Below are 14,829 nucleotides of genomic sequence, written 5' to 3' on the forward strand. Positions count from 1 at the left end.
TGGGATAGGTATTGTCATTTATTTTCCAAAGCAGTTGTCCAACAGGCATCAGCAGAAAAAGAAAGCTCAGACTTTGGGGTAGTACATCCAGCAAAACAAGAGGGGAAAAATATTTTAAAAAAACATATGAGAAGAGAAGTTTCAAACAGAAAGAACTAACAGTCAGTACTTACATAGAACAAGCAGTAATTGGGCAATACTGTAGATGGCTACAAAACTCTCAAAGGAAAACTGCTCCAAGAGCTCTACTAGCAAAGAAGCAGCCTCTGAAAAAAAAAATAAATACAAGGAAGACTCTTTTGTACTTTTTCTTTTTATATCCACTATGTAACATCATCTGCTATAGCATAATCCCTGCCATTGCCCTTGAAGATCAAGGCCTGCGTCCTCAGGAAGGCTGCAGTGACTAGTCAGAGTCGTCAGCACACAGTCCTGTAACCGGATGCAAGTTTCAGTAACAGTCCGTGGTTCTACCCAGACTTGAAAAGAAGAATAGCGACTTGGCCGAGGTAGAAGTAGATGAAGTGCTTGGTCTCATGAGTCACGTAGCTGCCAAAGTTCCTTCCCACGATGCAGTGCCAAGTGGGATTGTATTTCTTGTCAAACTCCTGCAAAAACAGATAACTAGAAATTAAGAAATCTTCTAAACAGATACTCATTTTCTGACCAAAGCAATTAGAGGAAGAGCAGATGCTTTTAAGTACCAAGATTATCTTATTTGCATGTTATTGTTCACCTGCTGCTTAGGCAAAAAAAATCCACAAAGAAAAGCCACTGTTCTTCCAGTCTGAGCAGCAGTAAGTTTAAAACATCACCCTTGTTCAGGAAAAGTAATCTTTCTCCCCCCCAAATTCATCTGAAATTACAGCCCTTAAGAAAAAGCTTCATCACTAGTTTTACACTCACAGAGATTTCAGCCGTTGGTTATTGCATTGGTTATCTGCAATACGGGTGCCAAACAGACTCGCTAGAAAATTCTCTGCCACATGCTCTGTAACTCTAGTGCCATCAAGAACCCTAAGAACTTGTGTTCTACACATTTCAAACAAATCGTCTACAAATTCCCACTAGTTGCTACAAAGAACACCTGAAAAATGCCAGACTAAACTCCTTCATTGTCATAGACAGCCACTGTATCTGGGGAAAAAAGTGCCCTTCTCTACTGTGAGCAGAGCAAACCAAGATTTCTCTAGTGGAAGCAATCATTCTGCTTAGTTGAATTATTTTTAAATAGTTCTTGCACTTCAGCTTAACTTCCCTTGACACTCGGATTTCTCCATTCTCCCGAGTTGACAAAGCAGGAAATATATTCAGAACTAGATTTTTCCCGTGTTCAGTATTGTTAATCCTACATAAAGGATGACACAGACTTTGCAAACAACAGATAATCAGTGCCACCAGAACTGTTTTGGTTTGGTTTCGGTTGTTGTCTTTTTTTCTTTTTTGCTTATGTCACTACTTAAGTAGAGCTGTGATTACAGTAAACTTACAGAAAACTACCTTTCCTTGCAAATTTTGACCCAGCTGGACAGAACTGCAAACAGATCCTTAAGATTAAGTTCAATAAAACTGAAATCAAGGACTATGTAAAACAGGCTTTCTCTCAGAGGAAAACCGTAGGAGCTCAATAGAGCCCCTGTGTTTTGTACCAGCTCATCAGGCACCTGCCACTCTGGTCACCTGACAATGGGACAGTGGCAGAAAAGGCTCGAGTACAAAGTACTGCAAGAGAAAAACAGAAGGACCTGGAAAAGTGCACATAAAGGGTGGGGAAAGGAACATAAGGACACCAGCCTGCAGAGAAAGTCCAACTTGATTATCTAGTGTCTCTAGAACTTGTTTCTCTAGAGCTACTTGCCCAGCAGCATTCCCCCTGCTTGATTTTTCATGTGCATAGATATTTCAAAAGGACAGCACAAGTAAGCAATTACCTTCTTTATGTGAGCAGCAATGTCCTTCTCAATGTTGTACTTCTCCAGGGCCTGAGTAGCACACTCTACAGCATCTTGCTGCATCTCTTCTGACATGTCCGCATTCTTGATCACTGCCTTTCGATCACTCATGGTTGTCTGTATTGAGCAAAGAAGAGAATTCAAAGTTGCAGGAGCAGCCGCCTGCCCAGCAGCCACACAGGTACCATCGCTCCCAGCCGGTTCCAGGGCCCGTGCTGTGCCCACAGCCCGGGCTGTGCAGCACTTGGACCGGCTGTGGCAGAGGCTCGGGCACAGCCTGTGCTCACAGCCAGAGGAACGGGGGTTTCAAACCCGCTCCCGTTCAGCACCTGCTCTCCAGGCACTCCCGCCTGCAGCCGCACAAGCTCCGCCGCAGCGGTTTCAAAGCCCGCCGGCCGCCGCCCTCCCGGCCCTGTCCAGCTTGGCGCAGCTCGACGCAGGCCGGGAGCCCCGGGCCAGAGCGCGGCCGCGCCCGGCCCCGCCGGTCTTTCCCTGCAGGGGGGAGCGAACGAAGCCCAGCGCCCCCCGCTAAGGGCTCGGAGCCCTGCACGGCTCCAGGGAAGACTCCTGCCTGCAGCTCTCGGGGATGTGGGAAAGGAGCGGCAACCGCTGGGGAAGGGGCTGGCCACGGGGGAGCCGCCGCGGCGCCCGGGTACTGCCTGCCCGGCCTCAGTCTTCCCGGTGCCCGAGCGGGACCTGGCCCCTCTCGGGAGCTGCCCCACCACACCGTTCGAAGCCCTCACGCCGCTCTCCTCACCGTTTGGCAGGTGCCGCCCTGTGTGGAACGCAGCGGGCGGGGCACTGACGAACTCGATCACACTGCACGCTCCGCCGCCGCGTCGGTTTAACCGACCCGCGCGCTCCGCCGTCGCCTCCAAGCGGCCCCAGCCCCACCCCCTCTGTACTGACCGCCAGCCATTGGTCACCGCCACCACCCCCCGAGCCCTCATTGGCCAGGAACCGGCGCTCTCGTAGCGTTTTACTGCAGCAGTTTCTTTCAGACCGACATGCTTTGCGCCCGCACCCGTTCCCATAGCGACGGGCGGCAGCGAAGATGCAGATGGAAGCGCGGCCTCGGTGGGAGCGAGGCCTCTGGGGTGGATCCCACAAAGCCTCCGCCGGGGCGAGCCCGGTGTATGGTCCATCCGCAGCACCCTGTGTGTGGGTATGTCTGGGTTGGTTGCTCTGAAGTGGTATGCAGCCTCTTCTCGACCTTCCCATTTCTTTCCTCATGGCTGAGCTGCCTGAACGTGGCTGGTACAGTGGTCTGTGACTGCAGTGTGAGAGGCTTTCTTGGTAACTCCACTGCTAGACACGAAAACAACAAACAAAACGACTAAAAAGCACGTGTGATGCTTTAAGGCATCCTGCCACAAAGAGTATAGACCAAATATCTGAATTTCAGGTTTTGCCTAGTTCTGCAGATGAGAAAATCATGCTAGAGCCTGAGCATGGCACTAGTAAGTCCCGAAGTGGAAAGATCTTGGCGAGGGAGGCCCACTCGTGCTCGGGGAATGATGTGATGTAAACCTCACAAGAAAGGGTTAAGTAACCTCTTTGTATCTACAAAGCTGTCAGGAATTTCTGGATTATTCAAAGAATGCCATAAGCAGGACGGCTTTTGCAAAAAAAAAAAAAAGAATAGAGAAGGTCTCTAATTTGTGGCAGTGTTCCTGACAGGAATCACAACCTTTCCCTCTTCCCCTCAGGCCATCAGCGCCCACAAACCAGCCCCCCTCTGCAAAACTAAAAACCTGAAGAAGTTAGAGAAAACTATTTGCAGAATTACTCAAATACACTGTGTGGGCTTTGGGGGTTTTCGGGTTGGTTTGTTTATTTTTTTTCCCTGTCAGGTATGTTCTGCCGGGCGGGATTCAGCTCGTAGCACCGGGATCCCTCGCGGTTCTGGGGGCCCAGTACGGAGCGCGGCCCGGCCCCGCCTGTGGTCGCGCCCTCCGCCGGTGCGGCGGCTGCTGGAGCGCGGTCCCGGTGCGGCGGCGGTGCGGCGGCGGGCGGCGGGCGGCGGGCGGTGCTGCGGCGGGGCCGGCGGGGCGGGGGCAGGTCGTGCCCTTGCAAGATGGCGGCCGCGGGGCTGTGGCCGGCACGGGCGCTGCTGGGCCGGCCCGGCGGGGCGCTGCGGGCGCTCTGCGGCTCCGTGCGGGGCCTCGCCGCGGGGCCGGAGATGCACTTCGGCTTCCAGACCGTGACGGAGGCGGAGAGGAGGGAGAAAAGTGAGAGCAGCGGCGGCGCCGGGCGGGCTGGGCCGGCCTGGAACCTGACGGGGCTCCTGGTGCCCCTGGGGGCTGGAGATGGGTTTTGGGCTGGGCCGTTGGTTTGAGACGTTACCGGCAATCTCGGTGAATAGTGTCAGTGTTACACCAACCAGATTATTCCCTCAGCTCCGGAAGCGCTACGGGAAGAGGCTGTTTCTCCAAAGAGATGTATGTCAGGCAAGAGACTCAGGATTCTGTCAATTATAAAGAGTTTTTGAGTGGTATTTTTCAGTTCCACATGGTGGCAGACCTCCACGAGGAAATAAATGACACTTTTCACTTCCACAGGAGCGTTTTTAGGTAATATTCCGTTTAATTCTCCTGTCTTTTCTTTGCAGTTTACCAGGTCTTTGAAAGTGTGGCCAAGAAATATGATGTAATGAACGATTCAATGACTCTAGGGATTCATCGAGTGTGGAAGGATATCCTCGTCCATAAAATGAACCCTTCCCCAGGAACACTTCTTCTTGATGTTGCTGGAGGAACAGGTAAATAGTTTTGGTGAGTTCCACATGACAATGCCATGCTGGATTTGAACTCTTTCAGTCTGCTCAGAATTGAGTTCCCTGGGCTTTTTTTTCACCCTCAGTTCCCTGTCTTTAAAACTAGTGAAGCATCTACTTGATTTTCCAGAAGGGTTGAGAGGTAACTGCTACGTGTTTTGTAATATCTTGCTTCAAGGCTCTGAAAGAGTTATAGTACTGCTATTATATGTTATGGAAAACTCTTTCCATTTATAGGAAGTCATGGACTTTTTGCTCTTAATACATTCCCTTTCTTTGTTTTGTTTTCTTTCCCCCTTCTTTCGCTCCCACCCTGTGTGTGTGGTTTTTATTTACATATATCTAAATAAAAACTCAGTTTGATGTTCAAAGCCTTATGTTCCAATTTGTTATAGTCAGAAAACATTCCAAAACACTTATCTTTCTTCTAATACAAATGCAGGTGACATCGCGTTTAGATTTATTAATTATGTTCGCTCTGTACGAGAACGTCAGCTCCAACGGAAGCTTAGGCACCATCAAAATTTATCGTGGCAGGAAATTGCTGAGAGTTACCAGGAAGACAAATCAAAGTCTTTAGGGGATTCCCAAGTGGTGGTCTGTGACATTAACAAAGAAATGTTAAAAGTTGGGAAGCAGAGAGCACAGCATCTTGGCTACACTGAAGGTAAGTCATGCATTGTGCCCTTTGCCTGATAGCAAGAATTTAACACATGGTATCTGTCAGGTAATCACCACTTCAGGATTACAATGCGCATTATATAGCCAGGGTGTATACTAGAGCTGTTTGCCAGTGTCAAGTAACTTTTTCAGTGAGCATATATGTAGTATGTTGTTCAGATGTACAGTGATCTTCTTGAATAATACTTAAACTTTCAGAAATGCAGATATGGAGGTGCCCACAAGGTCTGATACGAAGCTATCCTTCAAAATTGGTTAAATAACCTAAACCTGCTCTTTATATCCATGCAAATGAATCTGATTTTACTAAGACATATAATGCAGAAAAGTTCAGCCTTAGAATGATTACAGTGAAGATCTTATAATGGGTACTTAGGGAATCAAGGCAGGAAATAATAAATGTAAGGACTAAAGTGTATTGTGAACCTATAAAACTTTCCTCAGTTAGAACATATGCTAATAGTACTCAGATAAACCGAAACTATTGAAACTTTTTAGCAACATGTTTTAAGTGTTTTGGCCATTGTTGAATGGCAAGACATTAACCATTGTTTTTAGTTACTCTTTGAGCAGAGATTCTTATTTTTGCAACTTCACTACAAACAAATGGCAGCCAGTTTCTGGAAAGCCAGTTACTTTCTGCTACGATGCAAGATTTGGGTGAAATCTTCTTGGCAGCCTAAGGCATTCTGAGCACAATGTGCATGTATATGCAGAATAATGCTTTGGCTGATCTGCAAAATTAATTACTTTGCTTGATAGACGGCTGTACAATACAGGGCCTTGAAAGGTTTGTGAGTATAGACTGAGGTGGCTTTCCACCAACAAAACTGCAAAATTGAATTATTGGTTTTAAATATCGCTTTATTAATAATAATTTCCTTCTGGAATAGATAAGTTCTAGACTTTCAGGAGCAGTCTGAGTTCAATTCTGTGTCCTTGGCTTTTTATTACAGGCTTGTCCTGGGTACTTGGGAATGCTGAAGAGTTGCCCTTTGATGATGATAAGTTTGATGTTTACACAATTGCCTTTGGAATCCGAAATGTAACTCGTATTGATTTGGTAAGTTGTTGTAGTGTATCCTGGCATGCCTTACAGTTCACCTGAGTTTTTTCATTCTAGCAGAGGAAGCAATAAGTGGCATGTAGTGTGCAACTTGTTTGGATAAATAATGTAACTAAATGCCCCACATTTGTCATAAAAGGTTAGATTTATACTAGCTGTGCCCAATCCTTCCAGCTCAGCAAGACAATCACTTCCGAAGACAAAAAGGGCTGAACGCTACAGTCATTCCCCACTTCTCCTGACCTGTGGTGTGGCTGGATCTATACATGCACAGTGCAGTCACTCTGCATGTCTCAGATCCTCCTGGAGCATGTGATCTGCATCCCGCCTGCAGTAGGTCCAGCGTCTTCTGCCTGGTTCTTTTTCCATGCCTGAGCACGCAGAGCTCCCAGAGCAGCATGGGAAGCAGCTGCTGCCACCACTGCGGCTGCGCAAACCCCTTCAGCCCACTGCTGCTCAGTGTCTTTACATGGGCCAGCAGTAGGGTTTCCTGTGAAAAACAAGTGTGATTTTAGTTAGGGTAAGGAGTACCCTTTCTTCTAAACAGTATCTGTCCTTCAAAAACAGCTAGACTAGTTGGCTGTTTTGGAGGAGTGTTACAACCTTGGCAATACTGTTCTGTGGAAGGTGTAGCGTTTGGATGCAAACCACCTGGAGCCGTATGCCTTTGAACTTCTCCTAATGCAGATGGCCTTTCACAGTGCTTTATCTTGCACCCTTCTGAAGCACAGGCTGTCTGTCTTAATACCCCTTCATGGATGCAGCAGACTGGTAGCATAGCTCCCTGGAGACTTGATACAAAACACATCCAAACCTCCAATTGTTTTGCAGAGCTCCCTTCACATATGTGTGCTGTTTGTATTTTATTCCTTAGGAACATGACAGTTGAAGCCAAGCAGATGTACAGCCTCCAGTGATTCTTGAATACAACTTGGCTGCGCTCTTTTGTGAAAAAACATACAGTTGTAATCAGAATTTTGTCTTGGTTCTTCTTAGGTGTTTTATTTTGCATATAGGATGGAATTTTCAAAGTAGCCAATGGTTTTCTTCTTCTCTCTCCTTCCTCCCTGTTCTCACGCATTGCTCATCTAAGACCTGGTATCGCTTCTGCTTTGATCCTTTGGGTGTGCCTCACAGTGGAGTAAAATCTTTTGATTAAAAAAAAAAAGCTATCTTGCCTTCTTTTTATTTTCAGTTTCTTGTAGCTGAGTCACCTCCCTTTTGGGTTTGGTGTGTAATTGCAAGAGCTCTGCTGGCAAACATTCATCATCTGAGAGTAGGGAAAAAAAGAAGAAAAATTGCAAACCCGACATCATAGTTTCAGCACAAAGCCTGGTATAAATCTGTTTATGTAGCAGCAAGAGTTGTTCTACTTTGGCTTTGTTGTTTGTTTGGAGGTTTTTTTGCACTTGTCTCGAGCTGCCTCTCCACAAGCAAATATTGGAGGTTGCCAGTCAGGATCCTCTTTACCTCTCTCAGTTCATCACTGAGTTGCCATCACTTGGCGTGATAATAGGCAGGTGGTGTTCTACAGAAACAAACCTATTCTGTCTGCTTTGTCTCAGGCCCTTCAGGAGGCTTATCGTGTGCTGAAACCAGGGGGAAGATTTCTCTGCCTTGAATTTAGTCACGTCAGCAACCCTCTTCTTTCCAGGTAGGAACATGATGACACTTAATGCCGTGTCACAGGGCTCTCTTATTTGTACTTAGCCGGAACAGGAGATGGAGACACTTTGAGGCCACCTCATTGTGCCCTTCTAAAATCAGACACAGACTGCATAGCACAGTGGTGCCCAGTAACAGGATGGGGGGGCAACAGGCACAGACTGAAGCACAAGTGGTTCCATATGAAGATGAGGAGAAACTTCTTTACTTTGAGGTGCCAGAGCCTGGCCCAGGCTGCCCAGAGCGGGTGTGGAGTCTCCTTCTCTGAGACATTCAAACCTGCCTGGACACATTCCTGTGTGATCTGCTCTAGCTTTACCTGCTTTAGCATGGGTGTTGGAATAGATGATCTCCAGAGGTCCCTTCCAACCCCAACCAGTCTGTGATTCTGTGGTACAGATACCAACTTGTCTTGGAGAGGGTTTGTTTTAAACTTGTTTGTATTAATCTGTATTTACTTTCTGTCTGTGCAGTCTCTATGATCTGTACAGTTTCCAGGTTATCCCTGTGCTGGGTGAGGTTATTGCTGGTGACTGGAAGTCTTACCAGTATCTTGTGGAGAGCATCCGACGTTTTCCCCCTCAGGTAAGACAGTATTTTTCTGAATTCACAAACACACAACATGGTCCCAGTATGATCTTGCAGTCAACTGGCTTATAGGCTTATAGTTAAAGTTATGGAACTATTATTTTTCAGGAGGAATTGAAGGCAATGATAGAAGATGCTGGGTTTCTTAAGGTGGATTATCAGAATTTAAACTCGGGCATTGTTGCCATTCACTCTGGTTTCAAACTGTGAGTTTACCATGTAGCAAAACACAGGAAGTGTAATTTTCTTGAAAAATATGAAGGCTGTGTGGAATTTCAATGCTCTCAAGATTGAAGAGGAGCTTTAATAACTTATGCAACAGGTACTTGCTCACCAATCACCTGGAAGAACATCGGCTACCTTTTTTTGCCCATGAAACCTGTAGATGAAGTGACTCCTGTCGTGTTCCTTACACTTGCACTTTCCTTCAAGTGCAATGCAAAGGACATGGCCGAAACTGAGCAATGCTAACAAATGAAGCAACTTCAGTTACCAGAAATAGATTGACTGGTCTTCAAATAAGAATCCTCCTTTTTTTTTACTAAGCTTCAAGGAGGATATCATGCCAGTGAGAAGTAACTTGGATTTATTAGATTTTTATTAAGCTGATTGTCTTTGTTATGTGGACTCTTAAGGGATTTTTCCCCACAATTCCTTCTTTTGAAGGCAAATGGAAGGCTTGTGAAATAAAACAGCTCTGCATCAACTTTTTTCATCTAAGCCAATATTTTAATCTTTCTAAGAAGGTATATTTTTAAGAAAGGATTTTTTTTTCTAAGGAAAATGACTGCATAACTGTATTCTGGGATGACATGACATGGGATGACGTTGTCTCTTCTGAAAATGGGGAGACGAAAGGACTGTTGCTTTTAGCTCTCCAGCTCACTTGTAATCAGAAAAGCAACATGGGATCTAAACTCCAGAATTTGTACTGGAGGTTGTGCATGCTGAAAATATTCTTATCGAGAACTGAAAACCAGTCTGTTTTCTCTCAGGGAAAATATCTCCTGTTGTTCTCAGTTACTGAATGATGATGCATTTCTAGATTAGCTCAGGCTTCAGCTGCTATGGATTGGGGGGGTGAAATGGAGGTGGGGATGTTCCTCCTTCATTCATGGTGGAATAGAAGGTAATGCAAACACTAAAAGGGCAGAAGGGTAGAAAAACTCCTAAAGGATAAACTTGTTCCAACAGTTTTATTAGCAAAGAAGCCATCTTTTGAAAGAAAATAAATACACGGAAGACACTTTTGCCTTTTTTATAGCCACAATAAAAATAGCAGCTGCTACAGCAAAATCCCTGACCATTAACAATACCACAAAAGACCTGAAGATCAAGGTCTGTTTCCTTGGGAAGGCTGAAGGCAGGAGCCTGTTTGGAGTTGGTCTGCAGTCCAGGTGCAAGTTTCAGTAACAGTCCGCGGTTCTACCCAGACTTGAAAAGAAGAATAGCGACTTGGCCGAGGTAGAAGTAGATGAAGTGCTTGGTCTCATGAGTCACGTAGCTGCCAAAGTTCCTTCCCACGATGCAGTGCCAAGTGGGATTGTATTTCTTGTCAAACTCCTGCAGAAGACAGAACTAGGAATTCAGCATTTCCATGAGAATTGTACTAATATAGTTCAACAGGGTTGGTTTTTTTTTCAGTATGTCACTTGTTAGCGAGTATCGCTTTTGGAAGAAGGCAATTAAGGAACAGCATATGCTCTTAAGTGCAAGGATCATCTGTCACTTTTTAACTCATCTGCTGCTTACTCAGACTAAAAAAAAAAAAAAGTGCTTCCAAGCTGAGCAAGAATAACCTTAAAACATGTTTGGGGAAGTAACTTTTCTTCAAATTCCCATGATCTCAAACGATAACTTTTAAAACTTCACTGCTTGTTCTGAATCTATACAGACTAAGTTATTATTTTGACTTGCTTAGATGTTTTCAAGGATGGTGAAAGGACAATAGATGGAAAACTCTCTGCCACTTCTTTGATACACTGTCATGAGACCATGTTTTTCCCACACACTGTAGTCAGGAACCTGCTGTGACAACCCCAAAATTCACACCATCTGTCTGAAGGTGTTGTCCAGTCTCTTCTTGAACACTGTCAGGCTTGGGGCTGCGACACCTCCCTGTGGAGCCTGTCCAGTGTCCAGCACCCTCTGGGTGAAGAACCTTTTCCTAATGTCCAACCTAAACCTCCCCTGGCACATGTTCTTGACCTTCTCTTGGGTCCTAACTCAGGTGTATAAGTCTACTCTGAGTAAAACCATGCAGTCAGTGGTTATACACTGCACTAGCTATAATAACAGCTGTTGGCTGAAGAGACTTTTTGTGAGAGCATGCAAGAGCTTGTGTTCTGCTCAGCCAAACCCTTGAACTAATTGCAGCTCAATCTGGCTCCCAGTAGGAGAGAAAATGTGACACATTGGAAGCTGAGAACCATCTGTTCTGCATTAGCCTGAACAGTTTGTCTTACATTTAGTGGGGGGTAAAAAAAAGCCACAAACCCACTGCTTATTACAAGGTCGGAAAAACACCACTTCTCAAACAGGCTCCACGGACCCCCTGTGTTTTGTACCAGCTCATCAGGCACCCGCCACTCTGGTCACCTGACAATGGGACAGTGGCAGAAAAGGCTCGAGTACAAAGTACTGCAAGAGAAAAACAGAAGGACCTGGAAAAGTGCACATAAAGGGTGGGGAAAGGAACGTAAGGACACCAGCCTGCAGAGAAAGTCCAACTTGATTATCTAGTGTCTCTAGAACTTGTTTCTCTAGAGCTACTTGCCCAGCAGCATTCCCCCTGCTTGATTTTTCATGTGCACAGAGATATCAAAAGGACAGCACAAGTAAGCAATTACCTTCTTTATGTGAGCAGCAATGTCCTTCTCAATGTTGTACTTCTCCAGGGCCTGAGTAGCACACTCCACAGAGTCTTGCTGCATCTCTTCTGACATGTCCGCATTCTTGATCACTGCCTTTCGATCACTCATGGTTGTCTGTATTGAGCAAAGAAGAAGAGAATTCAAAGTTGCAGGAGCAGCCGCCTGCCCAGCAGCCACACAGGTACCATCACTCCCAGCCGGTTCCAGGGCCCGTGCTGTGCCCACAGCCGGGGCTGTGCAGCACTTGCACCGGCTGTGGCAGAGGCTCGGGCACAGCCTGTGCTCACAGCCAGAGGAACGGGGGTTTCAAACCCGCTCCCGTTCAGCACCTGCTCTCCAGGCGCTCCCGCAGCTCGGGTGGACACGGGAAAGGAGGTGCAGCCGCCGGACACTCACTGCTCCCGGCAGTGCCGGCTGCCAGTGTGCCCGGGCACCGGGAAGAGAAGAATGAGGCACCGCAGCCGGTCCCGGTGTCTGCTGAGAGCCACTCCCCTCACCGTGTGCCGGGCGCTGCGGACTGACCCTGTGCCGGGCGGAACAGCGCTATGGGATGCTCAGTGCGCGCCGCGACCGCCTCCGAGCGCCCGCAGCCCCGCCCCCTCCGCACCGGCCTCCGGCCATTGGTCACTGCCACCGCCCCCTCTGAGCGTTCATTGGTCAAGGCTCGGGCGCTGCCGTAGGTTTTACTCTTGCGTTTTCTTTCAGCCCGGCATGCCCCGCGTCCGCGTCCGTTCCCATGGCGACGGGCGGTGGTGGCGCAGCCCGGGTGAGGGTCCGGCAGAGCGCACGCTGTCGGGGTGTGAACGCAGATGGCAGCTGTGTGTGGACAGCCTGCAGGCCTGACTCTCTGATACTCGCCGCTGGCATCACCTAGTGATTCTGAGCCAGACCCCCTGTTCCTTAAAGTAAACTGTCTCCAGTACATTAAAATATCCACCAGTTTCTGTAAAACACCTTTCCATAACTGATATGTGAGCCCCAAAGGCCGTTTTGTTATTCACCCCAGCCTAGATCACAGGCACCGAATTTAACCCAGTATTTTCTGCAACTGGCCCTTGTTTCTCTTTGAACTGGGATAGCTCTGTCAGTAAGATGCTCCTTACTGGCAGGAATGCCCACCCGTGTCAGACAAAAAAATTTCATAGTTTAAAAATGGCACTTGATCATCTTTCCTATTAATGCGTCTGTTTTCCATTTGTCTTTCACTCAGTGATCTCTGATAGAAATCTTTTATCCATGTTTACCACATATGATCAAGTCAGCTCTAATCTTTGTTCCTCCTGTCAACTAAATCCACCAGACTTCTTGTATCTCATTTAGGGCGTCTTTTGTGGATCTCACAATTTCTGCAAAAAATGCCTTTTTTGCATTTTCTCTTTTGTTTGTTTCTCTGTTTTGTTTTAAATGAATCGAGATGTTTGGGAGATCCCCAGTGCTCCCTTTGGTTAGTTTCACTCTGCCTGGGGCTGTTTCTGCTTTTACTGTCATCAGCAGCTAGAAAATTGCTGTTGATTTTTCTGTAGCTGGTGATCTGTTAATAACATGACTCTGAACCATGTCTATAGGTAACAGCACAGGATGACTTATAAGTTTTCAAATACTGATTGGTTGGACTGCTGTTTTATTGTACTAATAAAACACTCAAAAGCAGTCATCCACCTCACTTGAAATGCGAATATTTTTCATGTTAATACAGTATAGTTACCTGCTAAATGTGACTCATAGCAGAAGTAGCAAAACTGCAAGAAACCTCTTGCTTTTGGAAGCTCTGAGGCAACCTCAGAAGGATGTACTGTGCCCAAAACGTTAAAACAGGATAAGGTAGCCCTTTTGTCAGTCTAGGGTATCTCAGAAATAACTTTTGACTTTAGCTTCCAGGTTTTGGCATTCCGGTTAGAAGAGATGCAATTCACAGCTTTGCCATCAGGAGTGTGTGTTAGGGACAACTCTGAAAGTTATGGAATTAAGGGAATTTTTCTCTTTTAATGCAGCAGATGAAAGGGCATAAGACACCTTGTGTGCTAGGAATTTGAAGCTTTGAGTAGTCTCGGGACCACAGTAAGCAATTAATTTACAGAACTGTGTGTAATACCTGCAGCACCAGCAATGCTTCTTTTGAGTACTGGACGGTTTTGTGCTGACAGAACCAAACCATTTAACAATCTTCTGAGTGCTTACAGTGAACTTCAGAAACACCCGTGAATCTCTGAGGAGGTGGTTGTGTTTGGTAGCTGCAGGCAAATTTCTGTGCATTTATTAAGAAATGGTTAGCTGAAGGAACAGATGTGCTGACGACTGCAGGAAATGTCAGTGTGGGTGAGATACCTGTCATTAATGAGAAACATTAAAGCCTGAGATACATGGCTTTAAAGAGAAACCTTAGAGTCTTACTTGTTAATCTAGAATATAAAAGGATAGTTTCCCTGAGGATAGAGCTGCAGGGGAAGGCAGAACAAATACACATAGGAGATGATAGCTGGAGTAGACCAGGCGTCAAAGAAAATTCGGTAATGGATAAGACATATCATGAGATTCCCCTGCAGATGCAGATTAGATTGTAATCACTTGTCAGACGAGGCTTTTTTTTTGCTCTGTGTTCAGTACTGTATCACTATATCTAACCGAGATTTTTTTTTCTCTGGGGCTACTTACTATAAAAACATAAAATAATCATTACTAGCAATAAAACATCTATTTTCTTTTTCCCATAAAGCTGAAGAAATCTCCACCTTGAAATTTTCTTTGTAAACCTGGAATCTATATGCTAGGGCTTCTCATCCAATTTTATATGGTACAGATCTACACAGTAGTTGAAAAACCTTAGCAGGTGTAAGTCATCTCATCTCCATGGTCTCCAGGGAAACTAGATATATTGACGTCATCTTAGAATCTGGTCTCCTTTTGTTGTTTTCTTTTTAACCAAGTATTTTTAAGATTATTTTTGCTCTATCTATTAACCACTGAGAAAAGATGAGTTATTTCACAAATACACATTATGTTTGCCAAACCACAGTTACAAGGAATTTACAGGTAGTGATTTTATTACAATTCCTTAACTGTATCTATTCACATACCTTGGTTTGTAAGTTGCATTGTGGTAGAACCACATGAAGATCTGACCCAGATCCAGAGGCTCTGCGGTGAAAGCAGGTGAACCAGCACCACGAAGGGCGTCTTGTCCCCCCTTCAGGGTGCAGCCGGGGCCTCGTGGGGCTTCAGGCCATCCCA

At 45.9% G+C, this 14,829-nt stretch overlaps 3 protein-coding genes across 4 annotated transcripts; 1 reads left to right on the plus strand and 2 right to left on the minus strand.

Annotated features, from left to right (window-relative positions):
* On the minus strand, positions 1-2,868 carry LOC135575641 (dynein light chain 1, cytoplasmic-like). Its single transcript, XM_065033756.1, has 3 exons — positions 2,710-2,868; positions 1,932-2,069; positions 1-608 (listed from the first exon to the last, which is right to left on the minus strand). Exons 2-3 carry the CDS (start codon positions 2,061-2,063, stop codon positions 471-473), a joined length of 270 nt encoding a protein of 89 aa, XP_064889828.1. The 5' UTR covers positions 2,064-2,069; positions 2,710-2,868; the 3' UTR covers positions 1-470.
* A 1,126-nt stretch (positions 2,869-3,994) lies between these two features.
* Positions 3,995-9,434, plus strand: COQ5 (coenzyme Q5, methyltransferase). The gene is made up of 7 exons (XM_065033748.1): positions 3,995-4,183; positions 4,564-4,713; positions 5,171-5,395; positions 6,366-6,472; positions 8,041-8,129; positions 8,614-8,725; positions 8,837-9,434. Exons 1-7 carry the CDS (start codon positions 4,030-4,032, stop codon positions 8,936-8,938), a joined length of 939 nt encoding a protein of 312 aa, XP_064889820.1. The 5' UTR covers positions 3,995-4,029; the 3' UTR covers positions 8,939-9,434.
* Positions 9,435-9,905: 471 nt separating this feature from the next.
* LOC102098833 (dynein light chain 1, cytoplasmic) lies at positions 9,906-12,171 on the minus strand. Of its 2 annotated transcripts, none has more exons than XM_065033757.1 (3): positions 11,931-12,171; positions 11,578-11,715; positions 9,906-10,291 (listed from the first exon to the last, which is right to left on the minus strand). In XM_065033757.1, the coding sequence occupies exons 2-3, from the start codon at positions 11,707-11,709 to the stop codon at positions 10,154-10,156; spliced, it is 270 nt and encodes an 89-aa protein (XP_064889829.1). In that variant the 5' UTR covers positions 11,710-11,715; positions 11,931-12,171; the 3' UTR covers positions 9,906-10,153. The 2 variants fall into 2 exon arrangements, with proteins under 2 accessions (XP_064889829.1, XP_064889831.1); XM_065033759.1 differs by having other exon boundaries at positions 11,998-12,156.
* Between the last annotated feature and the right edge of the window lie 2,658 nt (positions 12,172-14,829).

The sequence above is a fragment of the Columba livia genome, chromosome 17 (genome assembly GCF_036013475.1).
Source record: "Columba livia isolate bColLiv1 breed racing homer chromosome 17, bColLiv1.pat.W.v2, whole genome shotgun sequence".
Classification (NCBI taxonomy): domain Eukaryota; kingdom Metazoa; phylum Chordata; class Aves; order Columbiformes; family Columbidae; genus Columba; species Columba livia.